This window comes from Protopterus annectens, chromosome 8.part0 (assembly GCF_019279795.1).
Source record: "Protopterus annectens isolate FY-2018-M chromosome 8.part0, PAN1.0, whole genome shotgun sequence".
NCBI lineage: Eukaryota > Metazoa > Chordata > Ceratodontiformes > Protopteridae > Protopterus > Protopterus annectens.
This window is the reverse complement of record NC_056741.1, coordinates 148,577,175-148,604,893: the sequence shown is the minus strand read 5'-3', so window position 1 is coordinate 148,604,893 and position 27,719 is coordinate 148,577,175. Positions and strand designations below refer to the sequence as shown.

Below are 27,719 nucleotides of genomic sequence, written 5' to 3'. Positions count from 1 at the left end.
CTCAGGCAAACTTGTTTTCTCATTATTCTTGGACCTTTTAAAAACTTTTGATACAGTTTCCAACCAAAACTCATGTATAAACTACTTCAACTTGGGCTATCTCCTTTTTCATTACTGTGGTTTCACAGCAATTTTAACTGAGAGGCTCCAGTCTGTAAAATGAAAGAATACTGTCTATCCCCCTACCTGCCAATCTCCATTGGTAACCCCTGAGGCTTTATTCTTGGTCCCATTCTCGTTAATATCTTTATCAGTGACTTCTATACCTCAGTAGATCCAGCCTCTCTTATACAGTATGCTAACTGCACACTTATACATGCATTAACATGCCTCAACTCTTGCATATCATGCAAGAAGCTTAGCTGAGAGATGGCTCCATAATGCCCAGTTACTACTCAACCCTAAAAGAAAATTACTGGTATTTTGCAAAAATTACACATGCCTGATAAATCAAATTACAAAATTGTTTCACTAAACAAAACAGAATTTGAAGTAGTCTTCCCTACAAATTGTCTTGGAGTGATTATACATGATAAACTTATACTTTGACCTGCATGTTCAAAATAACATAAAAAGTCTCACCAAAATTAGGAAATGCTGTAGAGGCACAGAGATGTCATTAGCAACACCACCAAACCCACTCTTGCAACTACATACCTTCACCCATCTCTCTTATATGGTGCACCATCTTAACCAACCTTCAGGCTACAGTTATAAATCAGCTAGAGATATGTCATAATTCTGCTACCAACTAAGGACACTACAGCCACCACTCTATTGCCCTTAAGGCTTTTAATTGGCTGGAACTGCCTTACGACTTCAATCTCATACAGCTCATCTCCACACACAACATTATTCACACAGACAATGACTGCTGTGCTTTTACTCCTGTTCTCCATTCCTGTCACCATGTTAGACAACTTTGATCTAATGAACAACATCTTCTCAGCGTATATAAACCCTACAAATCCTCTGGCCAAAGTCTCTTCTAGTACTGTGATGCTAAAAAATGGAATTCTATCCCTCTGTAAATTAAATATACCTCTAACTTCTCTAACTTCAATCAAATGCTAAAAGACTGCTTAAATAAGAGTTGGCTTTGCTCCTGCACTACCCCATGCAAAACTAGTTTCTCCCTCCTTCCACTACCAGCATATTTTGAATATGTTCCAAAAATAATGAAAGAGGCAATAAGCCTACTGGTGATTTAGTAGGAGACATTTCTTTTGTCAGGAGAGATCATCAGTGGCTGTCTCTAAATAAACTAGGTGCAAGTCTGATCCTCCCAATGGAGGGAATCTTCTGGATGTCACTGCTGCATGAAGTTGAATCCCTTAAAAAACTTATATTACCTGTAGAGATTGACAGATGATTCCTGGACTTTTGAATAAATTACATTTTTGTAAGTAAAAAGATGCTGCGGTGGTACGGCGGTAGCATTGTTACATCACAGCAAGAGGTTCTCCCGTTCGATTCTCGGCGTGGCTTGGGAGTGCCTTCTGTGTGGAGTCTGCATGTCCTCCCCGTGGTTGGGTAGCATTTGAAAGACATGTGTGCGTAAATGGGCGTGCCTTCGTTGAAGGTTGGGCATCGAGCTGGCACCTCAGCTTTTCATAAATATCTACTGCCAATCATTAGCGGACCAGAGTTCCGCTGTGGCGACCCCTTACCGGGAAAAAGCCGAAAGACCAACAACAACAACACTTTTGTAAGTACAAAATAATGCAAGTTGTAAATCAAAGCAAAGGCAAATGGAAAACATGAATAAAACCAAAACCAAAATAAATTAAAATAGAAATAAGACATGGATCCCAGTTCTTTTCTTCTTCATCTTCTTAACTTTATTGTATTAAAAAAAAAAAAAACTAAAGAGATGGGCATCCAAGTTCCATTCTGATCTTTACAGTTCTAACCAGTGCTTTTAGTGTGGAGCATTATCAGATCTGCCTACATGGAACAAAATTTTAATTAAAGAAGGATGCGATATAACCAAAACCCCAAAAAAAACAGCATGCACAAAAAACAGAAAACCAAATTAATGCCTGTATGTCTTAAAGAATTCAATCTGTAAACACAGTAATCCAAGTAAAACCAAACTAAGAAAAATAATTGTTGTCATTTGTGGATTAAATTGAACAAATTTGTAGTACAGATGGTGGTCCATTTTCCTGATGTTCAGGATACAGTTAACTCATTCACTCAGGAAGTTTGCACTGTAACTTCCAATGGGCGGAGCCTCAGCTGTTTTGACAGAATCAAATTATGTCCTCAGTTTTCAAACAAATGTTCATATCTCTGGAACCATAGGGATTATGAATGAGTAGACTGCGGTGGTGCAGCGGTTAGCATTGTCGCCTCAAAGCAAGAGGTTCTCCCGTTTGATTCTCGGCTGGAGAGCCTTCTGTGTGGAGTCTGCATGTCCTCCCTGTGGTTGAGTGACATTAAAGACATGCAGGTAGATGTGTGCGTGAATGAGCGTGCCTTCTTTTAAGGTTTGGTGTCAGGCTAGCAACTTGGCACCTTAAAAATCCACTGCCAATCATTAGCAGATGGGAGTTCTGCTGTGGCGACCCCAAACCGGGAAAAGTCGAAAGACTTTTTATGAATGGCAAACTCTTCAGCACAAACTATTTTTATAGTGGTAGTATTCTTTAGGTTCTGGGTCTTAAACTGAATTGTACAAGTCACAGTAAACACAATAACTATTACATTTGTAGTATTCTGTTAGCAACTTACAATATCTCAACAACCACTCAAGTTACATGCATACTGTCAGCAGCATTTTATTCATCTAGTTGGGAGTTTTCATATGAGGCTAAGGAGTTCTGTCTGTGTTACTTGGCTGTTGAGATATTTAGAAAAATGTGAAAATTATATCTATATAAATTAATATCATAGAAAAACAGTTAATATATATTTTGCTGCACTAGACAGAGATCAACTATTAGTGCTGTTGAGTTTGCTATTGTGTAAGCATTAAGATGAAATATTTTAAAACTTTGTACATAGCATGGTTTAGGAATTATGCATGCAAATATGAAAAAGCAATATTTGATGCCTAGAGGCATCAGTAGAAGTTAACTGAAGATACATCTGGAGGCGTAACTCGGATGTAATGAGTATCGAAAAAGATGTGTAAAATCCAGGAGCCTTACCAGTGTATAATCTTATTTGCCATTCCAACTCTTTTCTTTTTATAGATTATCATTGTTGCTACCTTTTAGAGGCCTGGGAGTGATTCTATCCAATATGTGTAAAATGAAAGTGTTGTGGCCAGTTTTGTCCTTAGCGTGTCTGGCGAGGACAGTAGTGGAAGCTTTCTGTCCAATATCAGGATAATGGCAGGCGATCCTGGTTTTCAGTTTTGTTGATTGCTTTTCCCACATAAAAGGCTTGACATTTCTTGCACTGGGCCAGGTATACCACATTATCTGAGTTGCAGTTACCATAGTATTTCTTGTTTTTGAGACAGCAGAACCTGTTTTTTCCTGTCGTGAATTTGCAGTAATTACAGTGCAGGGGTACACAGGGAAACATCCCTGGCAGTGCTCTTTGGTGATCTGTCTAGTCACGGAAGGCAGAGTTCTTTGAAGTGGTATGGTTGCAGGATTTGTTGTGGGGTCCATGTTGTACAGTCTGGGTCCTGGTTGGGGTGTTAATGGGGTGGACTGGAGCCTGTATTTCTGTGGGCCCAGTCTTGGGGAGTTTTGGTGTGGCTGAAAATCCTGCTCCAGTGTACCTTATTGACTGAGGTGGTGTGGAAGTTCATTGTCGGTGTACTCATTGCTTGTTTTTGGTCCCTGAAATTATGCAAGACTTGGTGGAGATTTAAAAAGGAGGAATTTCTTATTGTGATTTCATGTCTTTTATAGCTTGTATTTCATGGGGATGATGAATAAACCTTGGTATTGCTGTGATTATCATTAAGGTCTCTTTTGATTTTGAGTATTTTTTTGTCTTCAATTTTGTTCTCAAGGGTGTTGGTTCTTTCTTGGATAGCTCAGAACTTTGTAACAATGTTGGATATGTTTTTATATGCTTTTTCATGAAGTCTTAGGTCTGATTTTGATTTGTTGCTCACTGTTGTGTTGCAACAATAGGTCATTGAGCTTCAGACTATTATCTCTTAGAATGTCATTCCATTTTCAGGTGAGATCCTCATTGACATTGTTGCAGGCAGGTCTTTTTTGTAGCCCCATACCTTTGGAAATCTTTTTTTTTTTCTAGGCAAACTCTGAGATGGAGTTCTTCCCATTGGAGGCTTTTGATTCTCCTCAGTGTCCTTTCTAGCTAGTCTAGTAGATGCAACCTTTCAGGGGCCTGGGAGTGATTCTGTCCAATATGAGTAAAATGAAAGTGTTGTGGCCAGTTTTGTCCTTAGAGTGTCTGGCAATGGCGCCAGTGGAAGCTTTCTGTCCAGTATCAGGATAATGGCAAGCAATCCTGTTTTACAGTTTGTTGATTGCTTTTCCCAAGTAAAACGCTTGACATTTCTTGCATTGGGCCGGGTATACCACAGTGTCCACATTGCAGTTATTACAGGAGGTGCTGTTGTAGTATTTCTTGTTATTGGGGAATGGAACCTGGTTTTCCTCTCATGAATTTGCAGTGATTACTTTGTGCGGGTACACAAGGGAACATCCCTGGCAGTGCTCTTTGGTGATCTGTCTATTTGGGGATGGCTGAGTTCCTTGAAGTGGTATGGTTGCAAGATTTGTCACAGGGTCCATGTTGTAGAGTCCTGGTCCTGGTTGAGGTGTTAATGGGGTGTATTGGAGCCTGTTTTTCTGTGGGTCTAGTCTTGGGGAGTTTTGATGTGGCTGAAAATCCTGCTCCAGTGTGCCTTGTCAGCTGAGTTGGTGTGGAAGTTTATTGTTGGGCATGTCACTTCTCTTGATCCCTGAAATTATGCAAGACTTGGTGAAGATTTATGGGAAAAGGAGGAATTTCTTATTGTGATCCCATGTCTTTTGTTGCACGTATTTCATGGGGATGATGAATAAACCTTGGTACTGCTGTGATTATCAGCAAGGTCCCTCCTGATCTTGAGTAGTTTCTTGTCTTTGATTTTGTTCTCAAAGGTGTTGGTTCTTTCTTGGATAGCTCAGAACTTTGTAACAATGTTTGGTATGTTTTTATATGCTTTTTCATGAAGTCTTAGGTATGATTTTGATCTCAATTGTTGCTTGCTGCTGGGTTGCAATAGTAGGTCTGTGAGCTTCAGACTAGTGTCTCTTAGAATGTTGTTCCATTTTCAGATGAGCTTACAGAAAAACACACAAGTATGCTTACAAATGAGAGGGCAAGCCTTCTAGTACCTTTCAAGGCTAATGTGCATAGTATGCCGCATGAGGTTAAGAGATACAGGCCTAAGGGCGTGACGACTTCAGCAAAACCCAGAGCAACTTCAGTAAGGCCTAGCGTGCACACAGCAAAGCACAGGGGGTGACTCAGCAAAACCTGTCGCAAGCTTCATAGTCAACTGTCATAACTGTACTGGTAACCATGAACCCAAACGAGAAAAGTACTTAGCTTTTGGTCAGCAGTCACATTCTTGCAATAAATGAAATAATTTCAAAAGGTTTTGTAAATCAAACAAGGCACATTCTTTTATTAAAAGAGAGCATACAAAGAGGCAAGTTGCTCAATTAGGGTCTATATTATAACAACAAATGATCAAATGATTGAACGTTGTTATATCGTACTCAAAAGTTCGAATTCGCAAAACATTGAACAACCAGAACAGCGATTTTTTCCCAAGGAAAAAAATCGCTGTTCCCAAAAAAAAACAAACAAACAAAAAAAAAAGACATTAAAACATTGTATAAAGTGGGGACGGGGCTTCGCCCCCCACATCCCCTTCTACTTAAATATACAAACTCCAAGATCGCTCTACAGTGCTGAAAATGGCAAAATGATGGAAGCGGCCAAGCGATTTCTTTCCCAGGGAAAGAATTCGCTTATATGCCGCTTCGTCATTTTGCCTTTTTGACATTTCAAGTTCGACCAAGACACAGTCGACAAAATGTGTCTTCGGTCATCTGATAGGAACCCGCTCAATTAGAAAGCTACAGCCCTACTTTTTATATAGATGGTGTGTCTATGCTTGGTGAAACAGTCAATGCAGTAAATTTGTGGGCAAAGAATGAAATCTTTTGAACTGTTCGGATTAATAGGAGCATTGTAGAGCTCAAAGTAGATACTGGCTCAAAGTGCAATGTTATGACAGCAGAAGTGTTTGCCAGAGAAAAAGCTGCAGAACAACTTGATTTGACAAAGTGCGTGAAGCTTGTTGCTTATGGTGGTGAAGAGATTCAAACTGAAGGCTCAGTAGTGCTTTCATGTTACTGTGCTAGGAACAGCTATGACTTGCAATTGTACATAGTCAAGAGACACATGCAGTCAGTATTAGGCCTCCAGGACAGTTTGAAAATGGAACTGCTTTCATTTAACAAAGAGGTCCACCATGTAAGCTTGAATGAGAACAGCTCATATTTCACCCAAACTATTTTTTCCTGAGTATGCTGATATTTTCAAAGACAATCTAGGCAAACTGCCAGTCGTGTACTCCATGAAGTTAGACCCAGAGGTCAGCCCATTTATCAGACCAGCACAGAAAGTTCCACTAGCTATGTAGAACAGAGTTAAGGCCGAGTTAGACAAAATGGTGCAGCTAGGAGTAATTTGTCCAGTAGAAGAACCAACTGAATGGGTGTCTTCCATGCTTGCAGCTCATAAGAAAAGTTCAGATGATATCAGAATATGTATTGATCCAAGAGATTTGAACAATGCATTAAAAAGGCCTCATCATCCTATGTGCACAGCCGAAGAGGTTGCTGCCCTGGGTCCCTATTAGCTCAGCAAAAATTCAGTTCAGTGAACGACATTTTCAGTGCACTAACATTGAACATGATGTTCGTCGAACTGTTCATACCAAAATCGTGGTACAGTGAAGATCAGGAAATTTGCCCTTTCCTGACTGTAGTGCGATCTTAGAGTTGGTATATCTATCTATATATATATATATATATATTTATATATATATATATATATATATATATATATATATATATATTTATATATATATATATATATATATATATATATATATATATATATATATATATAATTAGCAGGTGTGTGTGGGGGGCTGAGTGGAATTCAATGAATATCCTTTCCGATAAAATGCCATAATCCGAGTATTCACTGAATTAATATAGACCCGCTGCCCTCCTGCCGAATGCCACTATTTTTTCTGTCTTAGATGCAAAGAGTTCTTTTTGGCAAATTTTGCTTGATTGAAAATCTTCATTGTTAACCACATTTGGTACACTGTTCGAGAGGTACAGATTTCTAAGAATGTCATTTGGAATAAATTCTGTCAGTGAAGTCTTTCAGCATGCAATGGAACAAATTTTTTCTGGCTATCCATGTGCTGTTACAGTAGACTGTAAGATTGTAGGAGGCAATGGTGAAGTTGAACATGATAGAAACCTCAAGAAAGTTCTGGAAAGAGCACGTGAAGTGAATCTTAAGCTGAATTCTCAGAAGTGCAAATTCTGGCTACAAGAAGTTACTTATGTTGGTCATTTGTTTACCAGTTCAGGCTTAAGACCAGATCCTTCCAAGCAAACAGCAATTCTCAAGATGCCAGCTCCAGACAATATCCAAGCCCTACAATATTTTCCTGGCATGGCCAACTATCTAGGCAGGCTCCTTCCAGATTTAAGCCAACTTTCAACACCATTACTGACACACAAAGATATAACCTGGTCATGGTCAGAACAACACCTTCAAAACAATCTTCTTTACCAGTAGATGTGCAACAGTATTTTCCATACAGAGATGAGATTTTGTCAGACAATGGTATCATCATGAAAAGTCCAAGAGTAATTGTTCCAGAATCCTTACAGCAAGAGTATATTAAAATCTTGCATTGTGGCCACCCAGGAACTGATTCTACCAGAAGGAGGGTGAGAGGACTAGTATTTTGGCTTTCTGTGTCTAAAGATATCGAGAAAGTACTTTTATTGTGTTCTGTTTGCAATAGCACAAAGCCGCATCATCAAAAAGAACCACTTCATTTAAGCCAGATTCCTGATCTACCTTGGTTGACAGTAGCCACAGATATCTTTAAGTGGAATGGTCAACATTACTTGGTGTTAGTAGACTGTTACTCAGATTGGTTTGAGATTGACCTACGTCCTAATCTAACATCCAATACTGTCATTACTAAGTTGAAGAGGCATTTTTCTGTCCATGGTAGTCTGCACAGAGTCATTTCTGACAATGGTGCACAGTTTACAAGTCAGAAGTTCAGACAGTTTGCTGAAATGTGGGACTTTGTTCATATTATGAGTAGTCCTGAATACCATCAGTCAAATGGCTTGGCTGAACGTGCAGTTCAAAGTGCAAAACAGCTGTTAGAGAAATCCAAATGTGACAATACCAATGTTTTTCTAAATTTGCTAAAAATCAGAAACATTCCTCGCGATGATTATCTTGGTTCACCTGCCCAGAGACTTATGTTGAGACAAACGAGAACCACATTACTAATCAGCAGCAATTTATTGGTTCCATGTGCTAAAAAACAACAAAGCAGTGAAAGCCCAGCTGTTGAAAAAGCATTTGTCCCAGAAATCCTCTGACAAGTCCAGCAAACTGCTTCATTCATTGAAAGAAGGGGAGATAATGAGGATGCAAACATCAAAAGGTTTTAATTGCATCAGATTTGTGAAAAATGTGTGCCAAGAACCAAGGTCATACATCACGGAATCACAAGGAATGGAATTTAGGCAGAACTAGAAACATTTATTGCCAGTGTCCGAACAAGTGTTACAGCATCTTGCCTGGAATAAAGACTCTAATTCTTTGATTGACTTCTCCAATGCTCCTGTTCCAGATTAAATTCCATCAGCAATCTCTATTCCTGAGAATATCCCAGAGAATCCTGAAGCAGAACATTTCCCAGAGATTGTCCCTGATGCTAAACCCAGTTCTAACTATTACATTACGAGATCAGGTCACATCTCTAAATCCAGTTCCAGATACACGACAACCTGGACATGACTGTTGTTTTGTTTATAATTGTATAATTGCATGCCTATTCAAATGTCATTGCCTATATGAGACAGGTCAGTAAAGAGGGAGGATGTAGATCAGAGTATGTGATATACCTTTAAGAAGCATTCCAGTCAGTGGGCACGTGCATATAAGTACAGAGCACATGCAAGCAAGAGTGCCATTTTGCAATGAGCAGCCGAGGTGTAAGCAAGCGTATGTGTAGTAGTCATTCAGGTAGTTCGTTTGTTTAAGTTTAATATTACTGTTTTCCATCCTGATGTGTTTGTGTGTAATAAACTACTTAAATGAGTACCCAAGCCTCTTCATCTTATTAAGATGTACAAGACGAGCGACACTACTGAAGAGGGTTCTTTTACCTAGTCAGACTTTGCCGGTTAACAAATTGAAATAAACAAATATATGCAGAATAAAGCAATAGCTGCAGAGCAGTCAGTATAGTGATAACCCTGCCATGTCTCCCACCTTCAGAAAGGTTCTCATCTAAATGGAGCAAGTTATTTATTTGGTCATCTTTGAAATTGAGGATTAGGATTTAATTTTTCTGTTCACCAAAAGAAGATTGTTATTGAAACTTCCCACATTCAACATGATTACTATAAAGCTACAAGTTCCTAATAATCCTGTTCTGTACAGGGGCATGACTGCACAATGGAAAAAGCTCTTCTGTGTCATTTCCATAAATGGCACAGATTGGAGTTCATTAATATTGGTCACAAAAGCCTGTGCTATCAAAGTATACAAGTGAGTCTCTCTGCTACATAAAACCTTTCTTGAAGTTCAAACATTAGCAAATATTCCTCCTTCTGGGAGATATTCTCTAATTTCCCCAATATTAGAAGAGAATAATGATCCTAATCATTGCAACTTATATAGACTCATTTCTTTGTTGAATAATGATTATAAACTATTTATGTCAATTATGGTCAATAGATTGAAAATACCCATATCTAAAATAATTAATGAAGACCAAACTGGTTTCATACGTAACAGGCATACACAGGATAATATTAAAAGAGTATTAACTTTGCTAGATTACCTCACTAGAGGAAACCATGAAGCACTGATAATAGGTCTAGATATTCAAAAGGCCTTTGACTCCTTAAATTTGGGTTATTTAAAGTCTTACAGTTATTTTATTTCCCCCCCTTTTTTATAACAATTATAATTTTTATAACAATGATAAAAAATATCTATGAAAATAATCTAGCATATGTCAAATTAGGTCCCTTTATTTGCAAAGCAATCCAAATCACTAGAGATACTAGACAAGGATGTCCCATGTGCCCTATCCTACTTGCTCTGGCCATAGAAATACTTGCCATTTAATACGTAATAACCCAAAGATAAGCGTTATAAATATATATGACCAATATATTTCTAAAATAATGATGTTTGCTGATGATGTCTTACTTACCTTACCCAACTCTAAGGAAGTGTTAGGTGAAGTGGATATAGTAACAAAAAATTTCAGGACACTCCAACAAATCTAAATCAAAATATTTATTATTAAATAAACAGAACACACAGGTTCCAGTTAATCATGTTATTGGAAACCAAGTTTCAACTCTAGACTATTTAGGAATAGTCCTAGGCAAGAATATAGAAGAAACCTTAAAGCTTAACTATGCTAAAGCCATAGACTTAATCAAGACATTAATAAGCAAATGGAATAATTTGTTTATAACATTTGATGATAGGTTACAACTGATAAAATAGTTTTGTTACCTAAAATATTATATATAGCACAAGCCCTTATACTTCCACCAGGAAAGGGTTGGGAGGGTGGCCTAATGGTTAAGGTGTTTGCCTTATAAACACAAGGTGCAGGGTTTGAATCTCACAAGAGATAATTGGCTAAGCTTAAAATGGCTCACAAGAGCAGTTAGCTTAGTACTAATCTATGAAACTATGAAACTAAACTATGAAAGAAATCACTTCACCTCTGATTAAATTCCTATGGTACCCCAAAAGAAATAGAGTGGCATATTCTCATCATATCAGAAAATGGGAACAAGGGGGTTAAAATTCCCAGAGATTGAAACTTACATAAAGACATCTATAATTAAAATAGTGATGAATTGGATAAATCCTAGATACTCTTTCAATTGGAAACAGTTACACTCCATTATACTAATGAATGAAAATTATTTATCAAAGAATGCTTTGGTAACTGACAAAGATAAGGTATGGCACTGTTTACAGTATAGTACAACAAAATTAACTAAACTAACACTAATAATCAATATTTTTGATGTGTTTAGAAAATTCATTAACACAAATTTAGATATAAAACTGTGGCATAGCTTTTTAATACCATTTACTATTACAAGGGATTTCCCTTATAAAACACAGAGAGATTTTTGGTTTATGGGAAAAAATAATAACCTATTTTGTTGGTTGCAATGTATTGAAAACCAACAAGCTTTGAACACACAAAGTATATTGTCAACCTATGGCCTACACCTTAATGACTAGTTGGTTCTTTAGAGTGTCACAGCATATACCAAGGATCTGTGTAGAATAATACATAACTCATCCTTCAAAACCGTACCAAAAATTATAAACTGGAATTTTGGAATTCTATATAATAATATCAATGTTAAGAATGAATTATCATATCTATATAACACTTTGTCTATAAGACAGCTCCTAAAGATTCTTACTGGCAATACCTAACTAAAGGGTTTCAAGTATCATTATCAATGGAAGATAAAACAAACATTTTATTTTCAGTTAAACTAACTTCTTACTCACAATTCTGGAGAATTTTTCATTGGAAATCTCTACACAAATCCTTCTTGACACCTAAGAAACTCTCAAAAATGAACCCTTCAAGCAGCAAGTTATGTTGGAGAGGTCATCTGCTGACTGGTCTCATATTTATTATGACTGTAGTAATATTAAACCATATTGGAATGAGATTAACAAATTTATTCAAGCTATCTATACTGATATATTTGTTTTGACAAAGTCTTTAATTTTATTGAATGTTGTTAATAGTAAGTATATGAAGAAAGCTGACTTGTATTTGTTGTGGACAATGTTAGCAATAGCCAGAAAATGTATAACTAGAAGATGGAACTCTAATGTAGCACCCACAATGGAGGAATTCCTATCATTACTGAAGAAATGCATACTAACGGAGAAAAGAACTAAAGAGTTAAGAACTTTTCCTAAGCCATTGGTTAATAGTCCATGGAGGAAAGTTTTGAATTTGACTGATACCCTACAGATGAAACCAAACTCTTCCTAACTATCATAGTTTATACAGTAACTTATTTCTGAATCCTTTTTGTCAGGCTGAATGTAAATACTGTAAATAGTTATTGTATTAAATTATTGTGTTATTTCATCAAAATAAAAATCATTTGAGTAAAAAAAAAATATATATATATATATATATATATATATATATATATACACACACACACACACACACACACACACACACACACACACACACACACAAGTGAGGATTTGGACCTCTTCAGCCCAATATAGTGTCTCCCTCAGGTGAACATTAATATATGCTTCAGCTAAAAACATAACTTCCTTTCTGTTAGTCATAGACCAGTACCAGTTTAAAACATGGCAGAATAAGGGATCTGACAGACAGAAATGACTACAGGTGGCTGATAAGCTGAAAGATGCCCAAGGTGGCATTCTTATATTCAAATAACCTTCTGTCTAAAGAAATATGCAATTTTTATGACACCAAAATATGATCAGATTAAACTGAATAACAGGCTCCAGCTAATGCTATTAAAACTCATATCCTTGGCATTAATGAAGCCACTTAGCCGTATAGATATATTAATAAAACATCAGATCTGTATGGCATGGTGAGTTAATGCAGTGAGCTGTAGGTGAGAGGTGCCCGGGTTTGAAACTTGGCAGAAGTGTTAATTTTCAGAAAATGATTGACTTTAACAATTGGCTTAGTTTCTGGTGTCATTCCATGGGGATCTAGTACCTGACAGCCTGGAAAAATATGATCAACAGACCACAATATTCATAGGTTCATAGGTTAGTACTAAGCTAACTGCCCTTGCGAGCCATTTTAAGCCTAGCCAATTATCCCTTGTGAGACTCAAACCCTGCACCTTGTGTTTGTAAGGCAAACACCTTAACCATTAGGCCACCCTCCCAACCCTTTGCTTTGCTAGAGATGGCCTGCGTCTGTCTCACTTGGACTTCACAGTTCTGGCAAAGGCCCTTGCCTCCCCCATAGTACCTTTTTTAGGAAAAGTCATGAAGTCGATACTACTAACATAAAAATTTCAACAAAATTCAAATTAACGGTCATGGTGTTAAAAGTTAGGAGTCTAAACATGAAACTGCACTCATTGCAAGCATTCTTAACCCTGTAAGATGCTAACATTTGTGCAGTCACAGAAACCTGGTTCAAAGCTGTGAAAAGCACCCCAGCTTTACCTAGTTACTCATCCTATCATACATTCAGACCCCCAACTGTGAGCAGCAAAGCCAAAGGAGGTGGAGTTTCAATATATATTAAAGACGCATGCACCTCCAGGCTGGTCAAACATTATGACGCACAGGAGACGCTCCAGGTACAGCTGACTGTTGACAAGTCCCCTATTCAAATCATAGCTGGCTACAGGCCCCCAAATTTGACTCAAAATGCCTACTCCACCTATCTAGACCTCTTCAAATCTATCAAGATTCAACCCTTTACCCTGATCCTGGGTGACTTTAACTACCCCAACCATAGACTGGAAAAACTACTCATGCCAGAACACAAATGCCCGGAGATTCCTCGAGTTTAACAATGCAAATGCTTGAAACAGCTAGTTGATACTACAAGAGGTGATAATATCTTGGACTTGGTATTAACCAACATGAGTAACCACTGCAGTACCCCTACAGTATCATCCTCCCTGTTAAGATCCAGCCATAAAGCAGTCACTTTCGAAGTCACCATCTCCGCTGACACCCCCCCCCCCAGCTAGGGTCAAACAAGAAACTTATCCAAAGCTGATTGCATTCTCCTGAGGGATGGTATAAACAGCTTCACAGCCCTCTCCCCCTCTGTAGGAGCTGGCACCAATGTCTAAATCTACACCAAAGTACTAGACAAGCATTTATATAGATGCATGGAATCGGGAATACCTGACAGGACAAAATCATCCTCCGCAAGGAAGAATAAACCTGTCTGGTGGATGTCTGCAATGAATAAATTATATAACAAAAGGAAAAAAAATGTTGTCCAGGACCAAGAAGGAGCAGGTGCCCAATTGGAAACAATCTCTCCTTAGCCTGAACAAGCAAATAAGAGCGCTAGTGAAATCCTCTAAAGCTAATTTTGAGTCCAAATTGGCCACATCTGCTAGAGACAATCATAAGGCCTTCTTCACATATGTCCACACTCTCAAAGGAAGCACCCAGATCTGCTCAGAACTGGTGGCCAAGGACACCACATACACAAATGCTGAAGATATAGCCAACCTACTGGCTGACAGATTCACTGAAAACTTCACTTCTCTGTCCCCCATCAGTAAATCAGGACATCCCCAGTACCTGCCCCCCTCCCCTTATATCTAGGGAACAGGTCATCACTGCCTTCAAAATGGCAAAAAAAACAGCCTCCATGGGACCCTGTAACATCCCAGGGTGCATCCTACATGAACTCAGGCATGAACTTGCAGCACCATTAGGCACCCTATTCAACCAAAGCCTGAGTACCCTTTGTCCCTGCCGAGTGGAGGGCAGCCAGTGTAATCCCTTTACACAAAGGTGGAGCATCCACTGATCCAGGAAATTATAGACCCATCAGCCTAACTAGCCTGATCTGCAAGGCCATGGAATGGATTATCATGGACCTGATTAACAGGGACATTGGCAACCTCCAAACACTCGACCCCACACAGTCTGGCTTTGTCAAAGGGAGGTAATTTCTGTTAAATCTGTTTGACTTCTTTGAGACAGTCACCAAAGCCGTGAACGAGGGGAAGATGATGCAAACTGCCTACCTTGACCTGGCCAATGGGCATAATAGATAAACTCTGTCAACTAAGCATCAATCCATATGTTACCAGATGGGTAGCAAACTGGCTCACTGATAGAACCTACCTAATCAAAGTAGGGGAAGCCACCTCTAGCAGTAGACCCATAATGAGTGGCGTACCCCAGGGATCGGTCTTGGGGCCTCTGTTATTCAGGATATACTTCTTTGAGGTGCAGGCCAAAATCAGTGGGCTATGGCTGACCAGGTTGGCAAATGATTGCAAGCTGGGCATGGCCATCATTTCCCCAGGTGATGTGGACGTCCTCCAAGAGGGTTTCACCCAAACAAATGACTGGTGCCAGAAACATGGCCTCAAGCTGAATGCCAAAAAATACATCATCATCCCATTTGGGAAGAGTGTTGTCCTCACATATTATTACATTAATAACAATGTGCTAAGCACACAATCAGTCATGAAAGATTTGGGTACCCAAGTTGATAGCAACCTGACTTTTGACCACCAGGTTGCTTCCGTTGTACAGAAAGCTTTCTACATGGCCCACCTCATAAGTAAGGGTGTCTCATCCAGGTACAAAGAGGTCATACCATCCCTATATTCTTCCCTTATAAGGCCAATTATTCAGTACAACAGCCCCTTCAGCATGTGCCTCACAAAACATATACAGCAGCTGGAGAGACCACAGAGGTTCCTCACCAGGAGAATCCAGGGCTTCAAACATTTACCCTGCACAGATAGGCTAAAAGCTCTGTCTCTCTACTCAGTTTCATGCAGACTCCTCAGTGGTGACCTCTGTCTGGCATACAAAGCAATCTCGGACCCTGCCTTGATGGGACTGCTGCATATCCCCAAGTCAAGCTCCATTTGAGTAAACTACACGCGCGACCTCAACTTGGTCTGTGACATCAGTAGGACTTGGTGGGACATATTTTTGTCCCAGAAACTCCCCCATCTGTGAAATAGACTCCTTCTCCACGTCAAGAAGAGTACCTCATTATCCCTTTTTAAGCGCAACTTGGATAACTGGATGGGAAACAGAACTACACCCCTGGAATTCCACCTGTGGATAGGGGCTTTGGGTGCGGACTTGTCTAAACATGGGATAAACTCTTGGCTTGGCTTATACGAGCATCAGTGCCAATAACCTAGTAACTTCCTATGATCCTAAGAAGTATTTTACTCACTATAAAGGTGGCATATGCAATCAATAGTGCCTGACAGGGTTGTGTTGTTGTGTAAATAATGCCCGCCCAGGTACACCCGAGGAAGGGCTTTTTTACACAATAGCACACACCCTGCGGGCATTATTGCAATTAGAGAATGGGCCAACTGTTAATTTTTGTCAAAACTAAGCAGAAGAGGAGTGCAGTGTAAGCAAATGGTTCTACTAACAAATGTTCATTTTTTGTGTTTGTTTTTTTTTTTCTATTTGTTTAATTGCTGTATATATATATATATATATATATATATATATATATATATATATATATATATATATCTTTTAATAATTTTGATGTAAAACATTTCCTCCACCTACTGTTTCAAACTTGCTGTAGTATATGCAGGCAAATCATTTGGGATTGAAGTCACTAAGTAACGAATTACATTTGAGTCTCAGACATCATAGCTCTCAATTAATCAGGGACAAACGTTGATGGAATGTGGGACAAATCCAGAAGTAATCAGGGACACTTTTAAAATATTAGTATTAATAATATGAGACATTGACAGAAAAAGAGAATGTGAATTAATATACATTTTCTGAAGTGAAAAAGTCTATAACTGTGTTTATTGTCATGGTTTATTGACTGTAATTCACCAACTTTCTTCAAAAGTCAATAGATTTAGGAGGGATTAAAGAAGGCAGAGCTAAAATTTAAATCAAGAGGAATATCCCTGAAAATCAGGGACATGGGAGAGGCATGGAATTCTCTGCTTAGCGAGTGTAAAATAATGGCTCAATCGCTCTCACTCTTAGTTTCATGTAAGCATACACTCACACACACTGATATTAATGCACGGGAGTGCTACAGAATCCTGAAAGCCCAAAATCCTGAGACCAAAATCCTGAAAACTCAAAATTCTGAAAACACACAGTATACCAACACTTACTATATTCCAGCATAAGTACATACAGAAACATATTACCCTTCAACTATATGCAGGGGGACAAGCTCCCCTGCACCCCCCACACCCCCTGCTACTTAAATATAACAACTCCGAGATTGCTCTTCAGTACATTAAGTGCAATCTTGGAGTTGATATATTTAAGTAGCAGGGGGTGTGGGGGCACAGCCCCCCTCATGGGGGGTGCAGGGGGCTTGCCCCCTTGCTTATACTTGGAAAAGAGTAATATGGTTTGTGTTTTATTTGTTTCTGTATGTACTTGTGCTGGAATATAGTAAGTGTTGGTATATTGTGTGTTTTCAGGATTTTGAACTTTCAGGATTTTGGTCTCAGGAATTTGGTCTTCAGGATTTTGGGCTTTCAGGATTCTGTAGCGCTCCCAAATGCACACACTCACACACACTTTATTTTTTTCTTTTTTTTTTATTTTATACTTGCTATACAACAAATGTAGTCTTAGTGAGTGTAAAACAATGGTGGCCCTTAGCTCCATAACAGTTTGAACTCCATGGCAACTTAATATGCTGCCCTGAAGTGGTGGATTTATTTTTCAGTTGGCATTACCTGTACAGTAACACCCTGCTGTGTTCTCCAGTCAGACTAGCAATGTACAAGTAGTGCAGTGCAAAGCATAATGCTGAGCTTCTTTATCAGAACTGCAACACACTGCTCTCCTTCAAACCCTAAGCTATTCTATAGTGTCACCACAATAGGAAGTTTTGATTTGGAAGAACATAAGTAATACTTTTAATAATTCACAAATGCTAACCAAGATCATTTTCAAGTAATCTGTGTCTACACTATGTATGTGGTCAGACATGTGTCTGTTGCCTCTATGCATCTCTGACATTGTGCGGAGACTTAAAATACATGTTACAGTTAACCACAGACTAAAATATTTCAAAATGTTCTGATATTTCCCTACAAGTAAATAATATGTAGCTTTGGAAGGAAGCAGAGGTGCCTGCATTTATACATATTATCAGAAAGTGGTTACACCTCCTACTGCACCATAAAACAGACTGGCAGATAGTATAAATTAGGAAAGTGACATAGCCACAGGAAGGGGAACTTTACAGAAAGTCAGGTTATTATGGCCCCCACTTTGCAGAGAATATGAGACAGTACAAAATGATGTAACACATATAAGTTACATGATAATTTAGTATAGTCACAAAAAATTAAACATATTGAAATAATTCACTTCAGTGATCTTAAAAATGGAGGAATATGGCTTAATTTAGAGCACAACAATGTACTCTATGATATAGATGCAGATATATCATTCATTACATGGTCCTTGTATGAACAAACTTTGTGTGTATTATGAGTCTATATTAGAACACCAAAGTTTCAAAACTTTGAGTGTTCTAATATCGACCTGTTTTCAGCAAACGCTGCAAATATCAAAGAAACAGAAAACCAATTTTTTTCCTAGGGAAAGAATTTGGTTGTCCGTTTCTGTTGCTTCGGTATTTTCAGCACTGTGGTGGAAAGTTACAGGTTGGGTTCAGGTAAATGTGCGATTGTGTGGACATGAGGGTTAGGGCGGGTTAGGTGAGTTAGGGTTAGGGCGTGGGTCGGGTAAGTGTGCGATTGTGTGGACGTGAGGGTTAGGGTGGGGTAGGTGAGTTAGGGTTAGGGCACGGGTGAGGTGACTGTGCGATAGTAACGGACCTTAGGGTTAGGGTTTGGGTTAAGGTAAGTGGATAGTTAGTGGTGTATGTATAGTTTAGTGTAGGGTTAGGTGTAAGAGTTTAGGTGTATGTGTGTGGATTACTGTTTGCTTGGTGTGCTTGTGTTGTGTGTATTATTTCCCTAGGATGTTTTAAATTTTCGATGACTAGGGTTCGATATTAGAACATTCGAAGTTTTGAAACTTCAGTGTTCTAATATAGACCCTATTATTTATATATTTTACTAATTCATTTTTTCAATGTCTGAGTAAAATTTCAGTTTTGTCTGGATTTTCACATGTTAAAAGCTTTGACACTCCTCTCTGTCCTTATAGTATACAACGCATTCTTATCCCAGTCTCTGATCATTTGTAATTATTTTCATAAAAGATAAAAAGGTGAGCAGAAAGGAAAATTCATCCTACAAAACAGGTAACTTTAAAAAAGATGTGATGATTTTTTTTCTTTTTTTGTTCTGGAATGAAAGGCAGAAAGTATGGTGGCAGACGTGGCAGGTGCAGGGACCAGAGGAAGTTCCCAAAAGGGACATGAATCACTGAAAGCCCTTGACTGGTGTGTGAAACAGGGAAAAGATGATACCTATTTGTAGAGGGGGAAGTGCAACTCAAGGATTACAGTCTTTTGTTTAAACATTTGCACAGGCTAGACGAGCCCAAAGTCTCCATCTACTCTCAGGTTTCTGTGCTTCTCTGGCACTATAGGTTTTGCAGGGCCCAACATCGGATCCAGGAACAGTTTCTGCTTTTAAACTGTTGAAGGTTAAGTTTGAGTGCAGTAAAATATGGAAATGCAATTTTTAAATATTCTAACACATTTCTGCAACTGGTTTCTAGTTGACAACAGATAAACAATTGCCTCATTTATATCACATATACATCGTTTTATGGATCTGATATACATACTAGTGTAATTTAGAGGTTTTTTGATAGATCGCTGTGAACTGTGACATGAATGAGTAGTTGCTTTACTGTACTAACCCTTTTCAGGACTTTAGGGAATTGGTCACAGTATCAGCAAAAGGAGTAGGCAGAGGTTAAGAAATGCATATACTTTATTCATTGCTTGATGCTGATGATGATAAATAATACTCCAACAGGACAAACTGGCTTGTTACAAGTTGAATGTGGCACTTCAAAACAAATAATCTGATGTTGTTAATCTTCACCTAATCCTTGACAGTGAGTTTGGTTCCGAACCCTCAGAACTGACTCGGCCATATCCTCAGCTCATGCTCTCCAAACTCTCGAGCCTGACTCTACCCATAATGCTCCTCACAGAGATTACCTCATATCTCATTTGTCGCTTCGCAGACCAGATGTGTTTCTTCTCTCTCTCGAGCTTTGACATCTGAATAGTGAGTATATTAAAATCTTTCTCCTAATTCTTTCTAAATTTCCTTTTTCTTCTGTAGTCTATCTACCAGCTCCTCTTCTCTTACTGTTTGGTAATCTATTCTTACCATTGTTGGTAACTCTTCCTTCTTTTCTCCAGTATCTTCAGATACCTCTTATTACCATTGTTGGTATTATTACTTTCTTCTTTCTCCCTGTATAAAAAAAAAAAAAAAAAATCTCTATCTAAAAATCTCTTATCTTTCATTCCTTTTTTGATTGCCATCATGGCAGACCAAAAACCTATTACTTCTCCTACTTAACCTATCAAAGGGGGTCTATATTGAATCACTGAATGCTTAGAAAAGCGAACGCTGATTCATCGACCCCATGTAAGCGAAAGCTTACAATCTCGAGCACTCAGAACAGTGATTTTTTTTCCCAGGGAAAAAATTGCTGTTCCGTGAAACACACACACACACAGTACATGCACACCACAAACTATTTCTAATGTGGGGGGCTTCATCCCCCACACCCCCCGACGTGGGGGGCTGTGCCCCCTGCACCCCCTACTTAAATATACCAACTCCGAGACTGCACTACAGTAATAAAGAAGGAAAAATACCGAAGGCGGCCAAGCGATTCCTTTCCCAGGGAAAGAATTAGTTTATATGCCGCTTTGGTATTTTGCCATTTCGCACTATAAAGTTCAATCAATGCATCTTCAATCAGCTAATAGGGAACGGTCAAAGGTATGACAGGGTTTAAACTATGTAAGAAGTATGAGGGCAAAATGCCTAATTCGGATGGGCACATTCTCTGTGTGTATTGTTTAGGTGAGATTCACCTTCAAGAGAATTATGCCATATGCCATGAGTTGTCCTCTTGTACACTTATGGAGAGGAAGAACAAACTAATTTTAAAAGGACTAATGAAAACGCCCTTTGACGAGGCCATTTCTGGTTCTAGAGATAAAACTAGACAAACTAAATCACATGATTCAAAAAAGTGATTTTCTTCGGTTCAGAGTTCTTTGGAACAGACTAAGACTTAAAGTTCAACAAAACCTCTTTGGCACCGAAAACTTATTTGGCACTGGGAGACATGATGCCCTCTACTAAATTGACGAACATATGGCCACCCCTCCTTCAGCACCGATAGAGCCCTCAGTACCGAGAACTATTGAAAAGACTATACTCCCTTGGACTACATAGTCTCCGTTCCTGGATCCATTCAGAGACACTCCATTTGTGGAGGTAAGATGCTCTGCATCTTCCTCTGTCTCTTCGGTGAAGTCTGCTAAGAGCCTATCAGAACTGGACATTATGAGGTTGGTGGATCAGATCCTAATGGTGTGAGGGCGGTGTTATTAGTGTTGCAAGCATTCCAGGATACCCTCCCTCTAGGGACAGTTGCAGTTCAAACGGATAACGTCAGTAATCTGGTACATCAACAAACAAGGGTGAACCAAATCCTATCCACTATGCTGAGAGGCATTCAGAATTTGGCAATAGGTGATTTCTTCCGGTTGCTTTCTGATAGCAATGCACATTCCGGGAAGTTTCAATGTGATAGCAGACAAACTGAGCAGGACAATTCTGATGCATCAGGAGTGGTCTCTGACTCCCCTAGTGGCGGACAGGATTTTCTGCCATTGAGGCCAACCTTGCTGCATCCTCTGTGATTCTCCCTTCAACAACAATTGCAGAAGTAACTTTGCCCTAATTCCCCCTCCGGGGAAGTCACCCAGAGACACTCTTCTCCACACATGGCCTTCCAGTCTGCTATACGCCTTTCTCCCCGTTCCTCTAATTTCTCAATTGCTAAAGAAAGCAAAAAAGACAAAGGATTCCGTAATCCTCATTGCCCCATTCTGGCCTCAGCAGATTTGGTTCCCTTTCCTTTGGCCTCACCTGTTATGGAAATGATCTACTCACTCATCCAGAGTTCTTGGTTCACCCTCACTTTCCACACCTCAAGCTCACCGCATGGCTTCTCCAATTCCCATGATTGCCAGGCATCCTACCCTTTCTATCCCTGTTCAAACCATTACTATTGTGCATCACAAGCCCAGTACTAGAAAACTGTACCAGTGCAAATGGAAGAAATTCACTAAATGGACCTTTGAAAGAGACATTGACCCCTTCACTGTCCCCTATACATTATATATTAGATTTTCTTTATTCACTTTTTCCATTTGGATCCTCTGCTTCTACAATTAAAGTCCATCTAGCAGCAATTTTTAATTTTCATTCAGGTCTGAATAATGCACCTTTAATGTCTCATAAGCTTTGCATGGCCTTCTTGAAAGGAATTTTCTTGTTAAAACCCCCTTACAAGGAACCAGTGCCACCATGGGATTTAACTACAGTTCTGTAAGCCCTAACCAGGACCCCATTTGAACCTTCAGCATCCTGTCATCTCAATTTTTTATTATGGAAAACTGCATTCTTAGTAGCAATTACATCTACAAGAAGGGTGTCTGAACTTCAACCTTTATAATGCAGATCACCTTACTTAATCTTTCATAAGGACAGAGTGTCACTGAGAACAAACCCTTCTTTTCTGCCCAAAGTAGTTTCAGAGGCCAATATTAACCAATCATTACAGATGCCTACCTTTTCCCCAAATTTTTCTAATAAAGAGGAATATGCACTCCACTTAATTAGATGTACATAGACAGTTATGCTTTTATCTACACAGAACAAAATATATCTGAATGTCTGACCCGATATTTGTAGCCTTCTCCCCAGTCCGTTTGGGAAATCCAGTTACTAAAGTGACTATAGCTAAATGGCTGAAAGAATGCATCACCTTCATCTATCAATCTCAAGGTCTTCAATTGTCTAAAGCAGTTCAAGCTCATTCAACAAGAGCTGTGGCAACATCAGCAGTTTTCCATGCGAGGGTATCCTTATATGACATCTATGCAGCAGCCACTTGATCTACTTACCATACCTTTATCACTCAAACTAGATCAGGTCTAGAGGGGTCGAACATCTTTTAGCTCTATGGTGCTTCGGAATCTACTTCCATGAGACCTCCCAAGATTAAAAGTTGCTGGGGATTTTGTCCCACTGTCAAGGATTAAGTGAAGATTAACAACATCAGATAAAGAAGATATGTCTTACCATAACGTTCCATCTGTGTTGTTGATCTTCACCAGTCCTTGACTTACCCACCCTCCTTCCCCCTTCCTAAGACTCTTAGTAGACCTCTCCAATTCTAATCCAGTCCTCATTAAGAACTCATAGATGGTCTCATCTCTGTCTCTTTCTCTAAATATTTATATCTGTATGTATACATCACTGTCACTTTGCCGACAGTTCAAATCTCCAAAAACGATATGGCCAAGACCATATCGTCAAAGATTTGAATTGCCGAAAAAGGAATAAAAACAAAGAACAACTTACCTGTACGTTTTTGCAGGGGGGCAAGCCTCCCTGCATCCCACACCCCCTACAACTTAAATATACCAACTCCTCAGTCGCACTACAGTGAGGAAAATGGGAAATCCAGAGTTCCACACTGTACGATGATCCCAATACACAATTGTCGGCAATTCAAATCTTCAGCGATATGGTCTTGGCCATATCGTCTTCATGGGATTTGAAATTTCGACAATGTGATAGGGAACTGTATGTATATATATATATATATATATATATATATATATATATATATATATATATATATATATATATATATATATGTATGTATATATGTTTATAATTTTTCACTACAACTCAATCTGAAGTAATTTCTGTGAGGAGCATTATGGGTAGAGCCAGTCTCGAGAGTTTGGAGACCACAAGCTGAGGATATGGCTGAGTCGGTTCCGAGGGTTCGGAACAGAACCCACTGTCAAGGATTGGTGAAGATCTACAACACAGATGGAATGTTATGCTAAGACATTACTTCTTTTCTTGATCAATATGTACATGTCACTAAGAGACCTGCCCATATGTTTAGCAAATACTGCATCTCTGTACTTTGAATAGTATGCAGATGCAAACATAAAGAAAAAAGTACTTCACATATTTTGACAAAGCTGAACTTTAATCATAAATTTTCCAGACTCTCTATTGAAATTTCGGTACTTGAAATTCCAAGTACCGAAAAGCCGAAAAAAAAGATAGACAACATGGAGAAATGAATCTCGATAATTGCTCTTCTCCTCATGTGGGGGCAAGGCCCCCAACCCCCTGATCTTATATATACCAAGTCTGAGATCCCCATACCTTGCAGAATATTCCAGGGAATGGCATCTCAGACTTGGTATATAAAAGTCCAGTCTTCCAGCCATTCAGTTTCCATGTTTCTGGACTCATTATAGTGGGCCCTGACATTTCAAATGGTTACCGGTTTGGGCTAACATATTGTTTTACCTGTGATTCTTCTGCAATTTATTTAGTGAATATACTTTATTATTTAACTTGATGGAATTGTGTCTTGCTCAGTGACAACTGCTGCTATGTTTTTCACTGAAATCTTGTAATGACATTTCATTGGTATGCCTGTCCTTAAATTCTACAAAAGGCACTTAAATTTCTCAGTTTTTGAGACCTACTTTAAAGCCCCTATATAACGATAAGAAGTACTGTGAGAGTCAGTGCATACATGTATACGTGCATGTAGGTAGGTACATGTGCATGAAAGAAAGGAAAAAGAAAATGAACTAAAACAAAAGACATGAACTGAGTAAAGCAACACATGAAGGCAAAGAGAAGAAAAAAATTAGTAGCCTAAACAATATTTTTTGTCAGTTAGAATACAATGTAGGAAACTGCAGTAAGTACTGGATTTGTTATTTTTAACTTTCCTGTTTTTATGTTACTACAGCTACACAGGCAAACGAGTGGTATCTAATATGGCCATCATTGAGGTGAAGATGTTGTCAGGTTACATTCCAGATAAGAAATCAGTTCAAATGGTAAGTCAACACTATAAATAATGTGCAGTCATCAGCGAATATGATTAAAAAGTAAAAACTGAAACCAAAGAAAGATATGGTTATATTTGTATATATTATTCAAATAATTCTTTATATTCCAAATAATATAATGTTTAGCAATGCAATTATCAATAAACAAGTATTATAAACCTTTATATACACTATGCACAATTGACCTGAACAAAGGAGGGAAAAACAATAAAATATATGAAATTAGTAACAAAAATGTATAATCAGTTAATAAAGTATAAAGTTACACATTAATTATTTAGGGTTAGTTCATTTTTAATGTCTCAATAAGAGTTAAACATTTTCCCAAGGATTGTTTGTCCATGTTTTAGGTGAAATTCTTGATTCCTTCACCTTGATTTCTAATGTCGCTGTTCCTTCCATCAATCTCAAGAATTCTTCCAGAGTAGGTTCTTGTGAAGACTTCCACTTTCTAGTTATACATTCCCTTGCCATAGCTAGTATGGACCAAAGAAGGTATAGATCTTTTTTATTCATTCCAATAGTATCATTAACATTTAAGAGGACTAAAGATTTGGTTAAAATAAAGGTATCTGTGAATATAGCTTGGAGAAAAATAATAATTTCTTCCCAGAATTTTTTTATATTAATACAATCAAAAAATATATGTGACCAATCAGCTTTACAGTTTAAGAACATCTCCAACAAATGGATTTATCAAATAAATTGAATGTGGCTAGTTTATCAGGTGTAATAAATGCCCTGTGAATATATTTCCATGTAAATATTTTCCATACTTGTAAATTAAAAGTTAAGTTAACAGAACATAATAGATTTGTTTTACTCTCAATTGATAGATTAGTGTGACATCCGTTTGCTATGAAATTCCAATGTCTTGCATTATGGTTAGTTTTGTATGTTATCAATATTTTGTATAATTTTGAAATTAAATTCGTCCAATTATAATTGTCGTAAATAACTTCAGAAATTAAATTTATCAAATTTGGAATAGTTTTATAAGGAGAATTAATAATTTTACTATTAAGATCCTTAACATATGATAATATGCTTTGTAGTACCAACTAATCTGCTGATGGAATGTCATATTTATTCTGAATTTGTTGAGTGTCAAATACGACTTGATTCTCTATACAATGTTGCCAACAAGTGAAGTTTTCCCCTCCCATCTAGTTAAAATAACATTATGAATTTTATTGAAGAAATTCTTTGTAGATCTAAAGGGTATTATCAAGTCTAGCAAAATCTTAATATCCGTGTTAGTATATATAAATCTTCTGAATAAATTGTAAATATTATTTATATAATTTAAGTTTGTTGGTTTTGTTATATTATATTGAATATTAACAGTCAATATGTGCCACATCCTATTATTTTGTTCACTTAATATACAAATTTTAATTGTTTTATTTTCTTTTAGAAAAATAATAGTGTGCAATGTTTTCCATGTTGAATAATAATTAGGATCTATCCAATTAATGATAGTTCTTAATATGGAGGCTTTTATGTATGATTCTAGATCTGGAAGTTTAATTCCACCCATTTCCCAAGATCTAATATGATGTGTATAGGCTATTCTATTTCTTTTTGCATACCAAAGAAAGTTTAATAGAATTTTATTTATTTATTTCAAGATTTTCTTGTTAGGTACTATAGGAATAGCTTGTGCAATGTAATTAATTTTTGGAAGTATTGTCATTTTTATTATTTGTAATCTGTCTTCAAATCTCAAGAACATTTTATTCCAGCTTACTATTAACATTTTTATTTTATTAATTATGTTGCTATAATTTGTGGCTAATGTAGATTCCAAATTATCACACAGTATTATTCCTAAATATTTTATTATGGGAACTTGTTTTCCTATCACACAATTTGTAGTTAAGGTAAATTCTCTCTTTTTATTCAAATGTATATAATTCGATTTTCCCTTGTTAAATCTAAGGCCGGAAATATGATAAAACCTTTCCACTATTTCATCTAGTTTTTTAATTGAGTTGACCATATACATCTATGCCTGATATATTAGAGTTGTGACGTACTAATGAGGCAAATAATTAAATTCATAAGGCAAACAAGATGGGAGACATCGGACATTCCTGCTTTGTACCTTTGGTTATTTCAATAGCCTTCGGGGTAAATGGCCCAAATTTTGCATAAGACAAATTGTTTTTATAAATATTCTTTATTCGTGTAATAAAATTAGCAGGAAATTCAAACAATTCTAAAGCCTTAAAAAGAAAATCCCAGCTCAATGAATCAAAGGCTTTTTCTATATCCAAAGCTACTATTAGAGCTTCTTGGTTGTTTCTGTTTAGAAAATCTATGAGTGTTAGAATTCTTTGTATATTGTCATGTGTGTGTTTTTTATAAATGAATCCTGTTTGATCCTCATTTATTATGTGTGTCAATGATTTTTTAATTCTACTAACTAATATTGACATGAAGATTTTATAATCATTGTTAAATAAAGATATTTTCTTATAAGATTTACACTGTAAAGGGTCTTCATTTTCTTTTGTAATGGGTGTAATTAAGGAGTATCTCCATGAAA

General features: G+C 37.7%; 1 protein-coding gene across 1 annotated transcript in view; it reads left to right on the top strand.

The window, feature by feature from the left end:
• Positions 1–27,719, top strand: part of LOC122808678 (alpha-2-macroglobulin-like) — a 2,073,303-nt gene that overhangs the window by 1,673,200 nt on the left and 372,384 nt on the right. Inside the window, exon 16 of the mRNA XM_044079658.1 lies at positions 25,066–25,156. Within this exon, the coding sequence (XP_043935593.1) occupies positions 25,066–25,156 (91 nt within the window). The remainder of the gene's footprint in view (positions 1–25,065; positions 25,157–27,719) is intronic.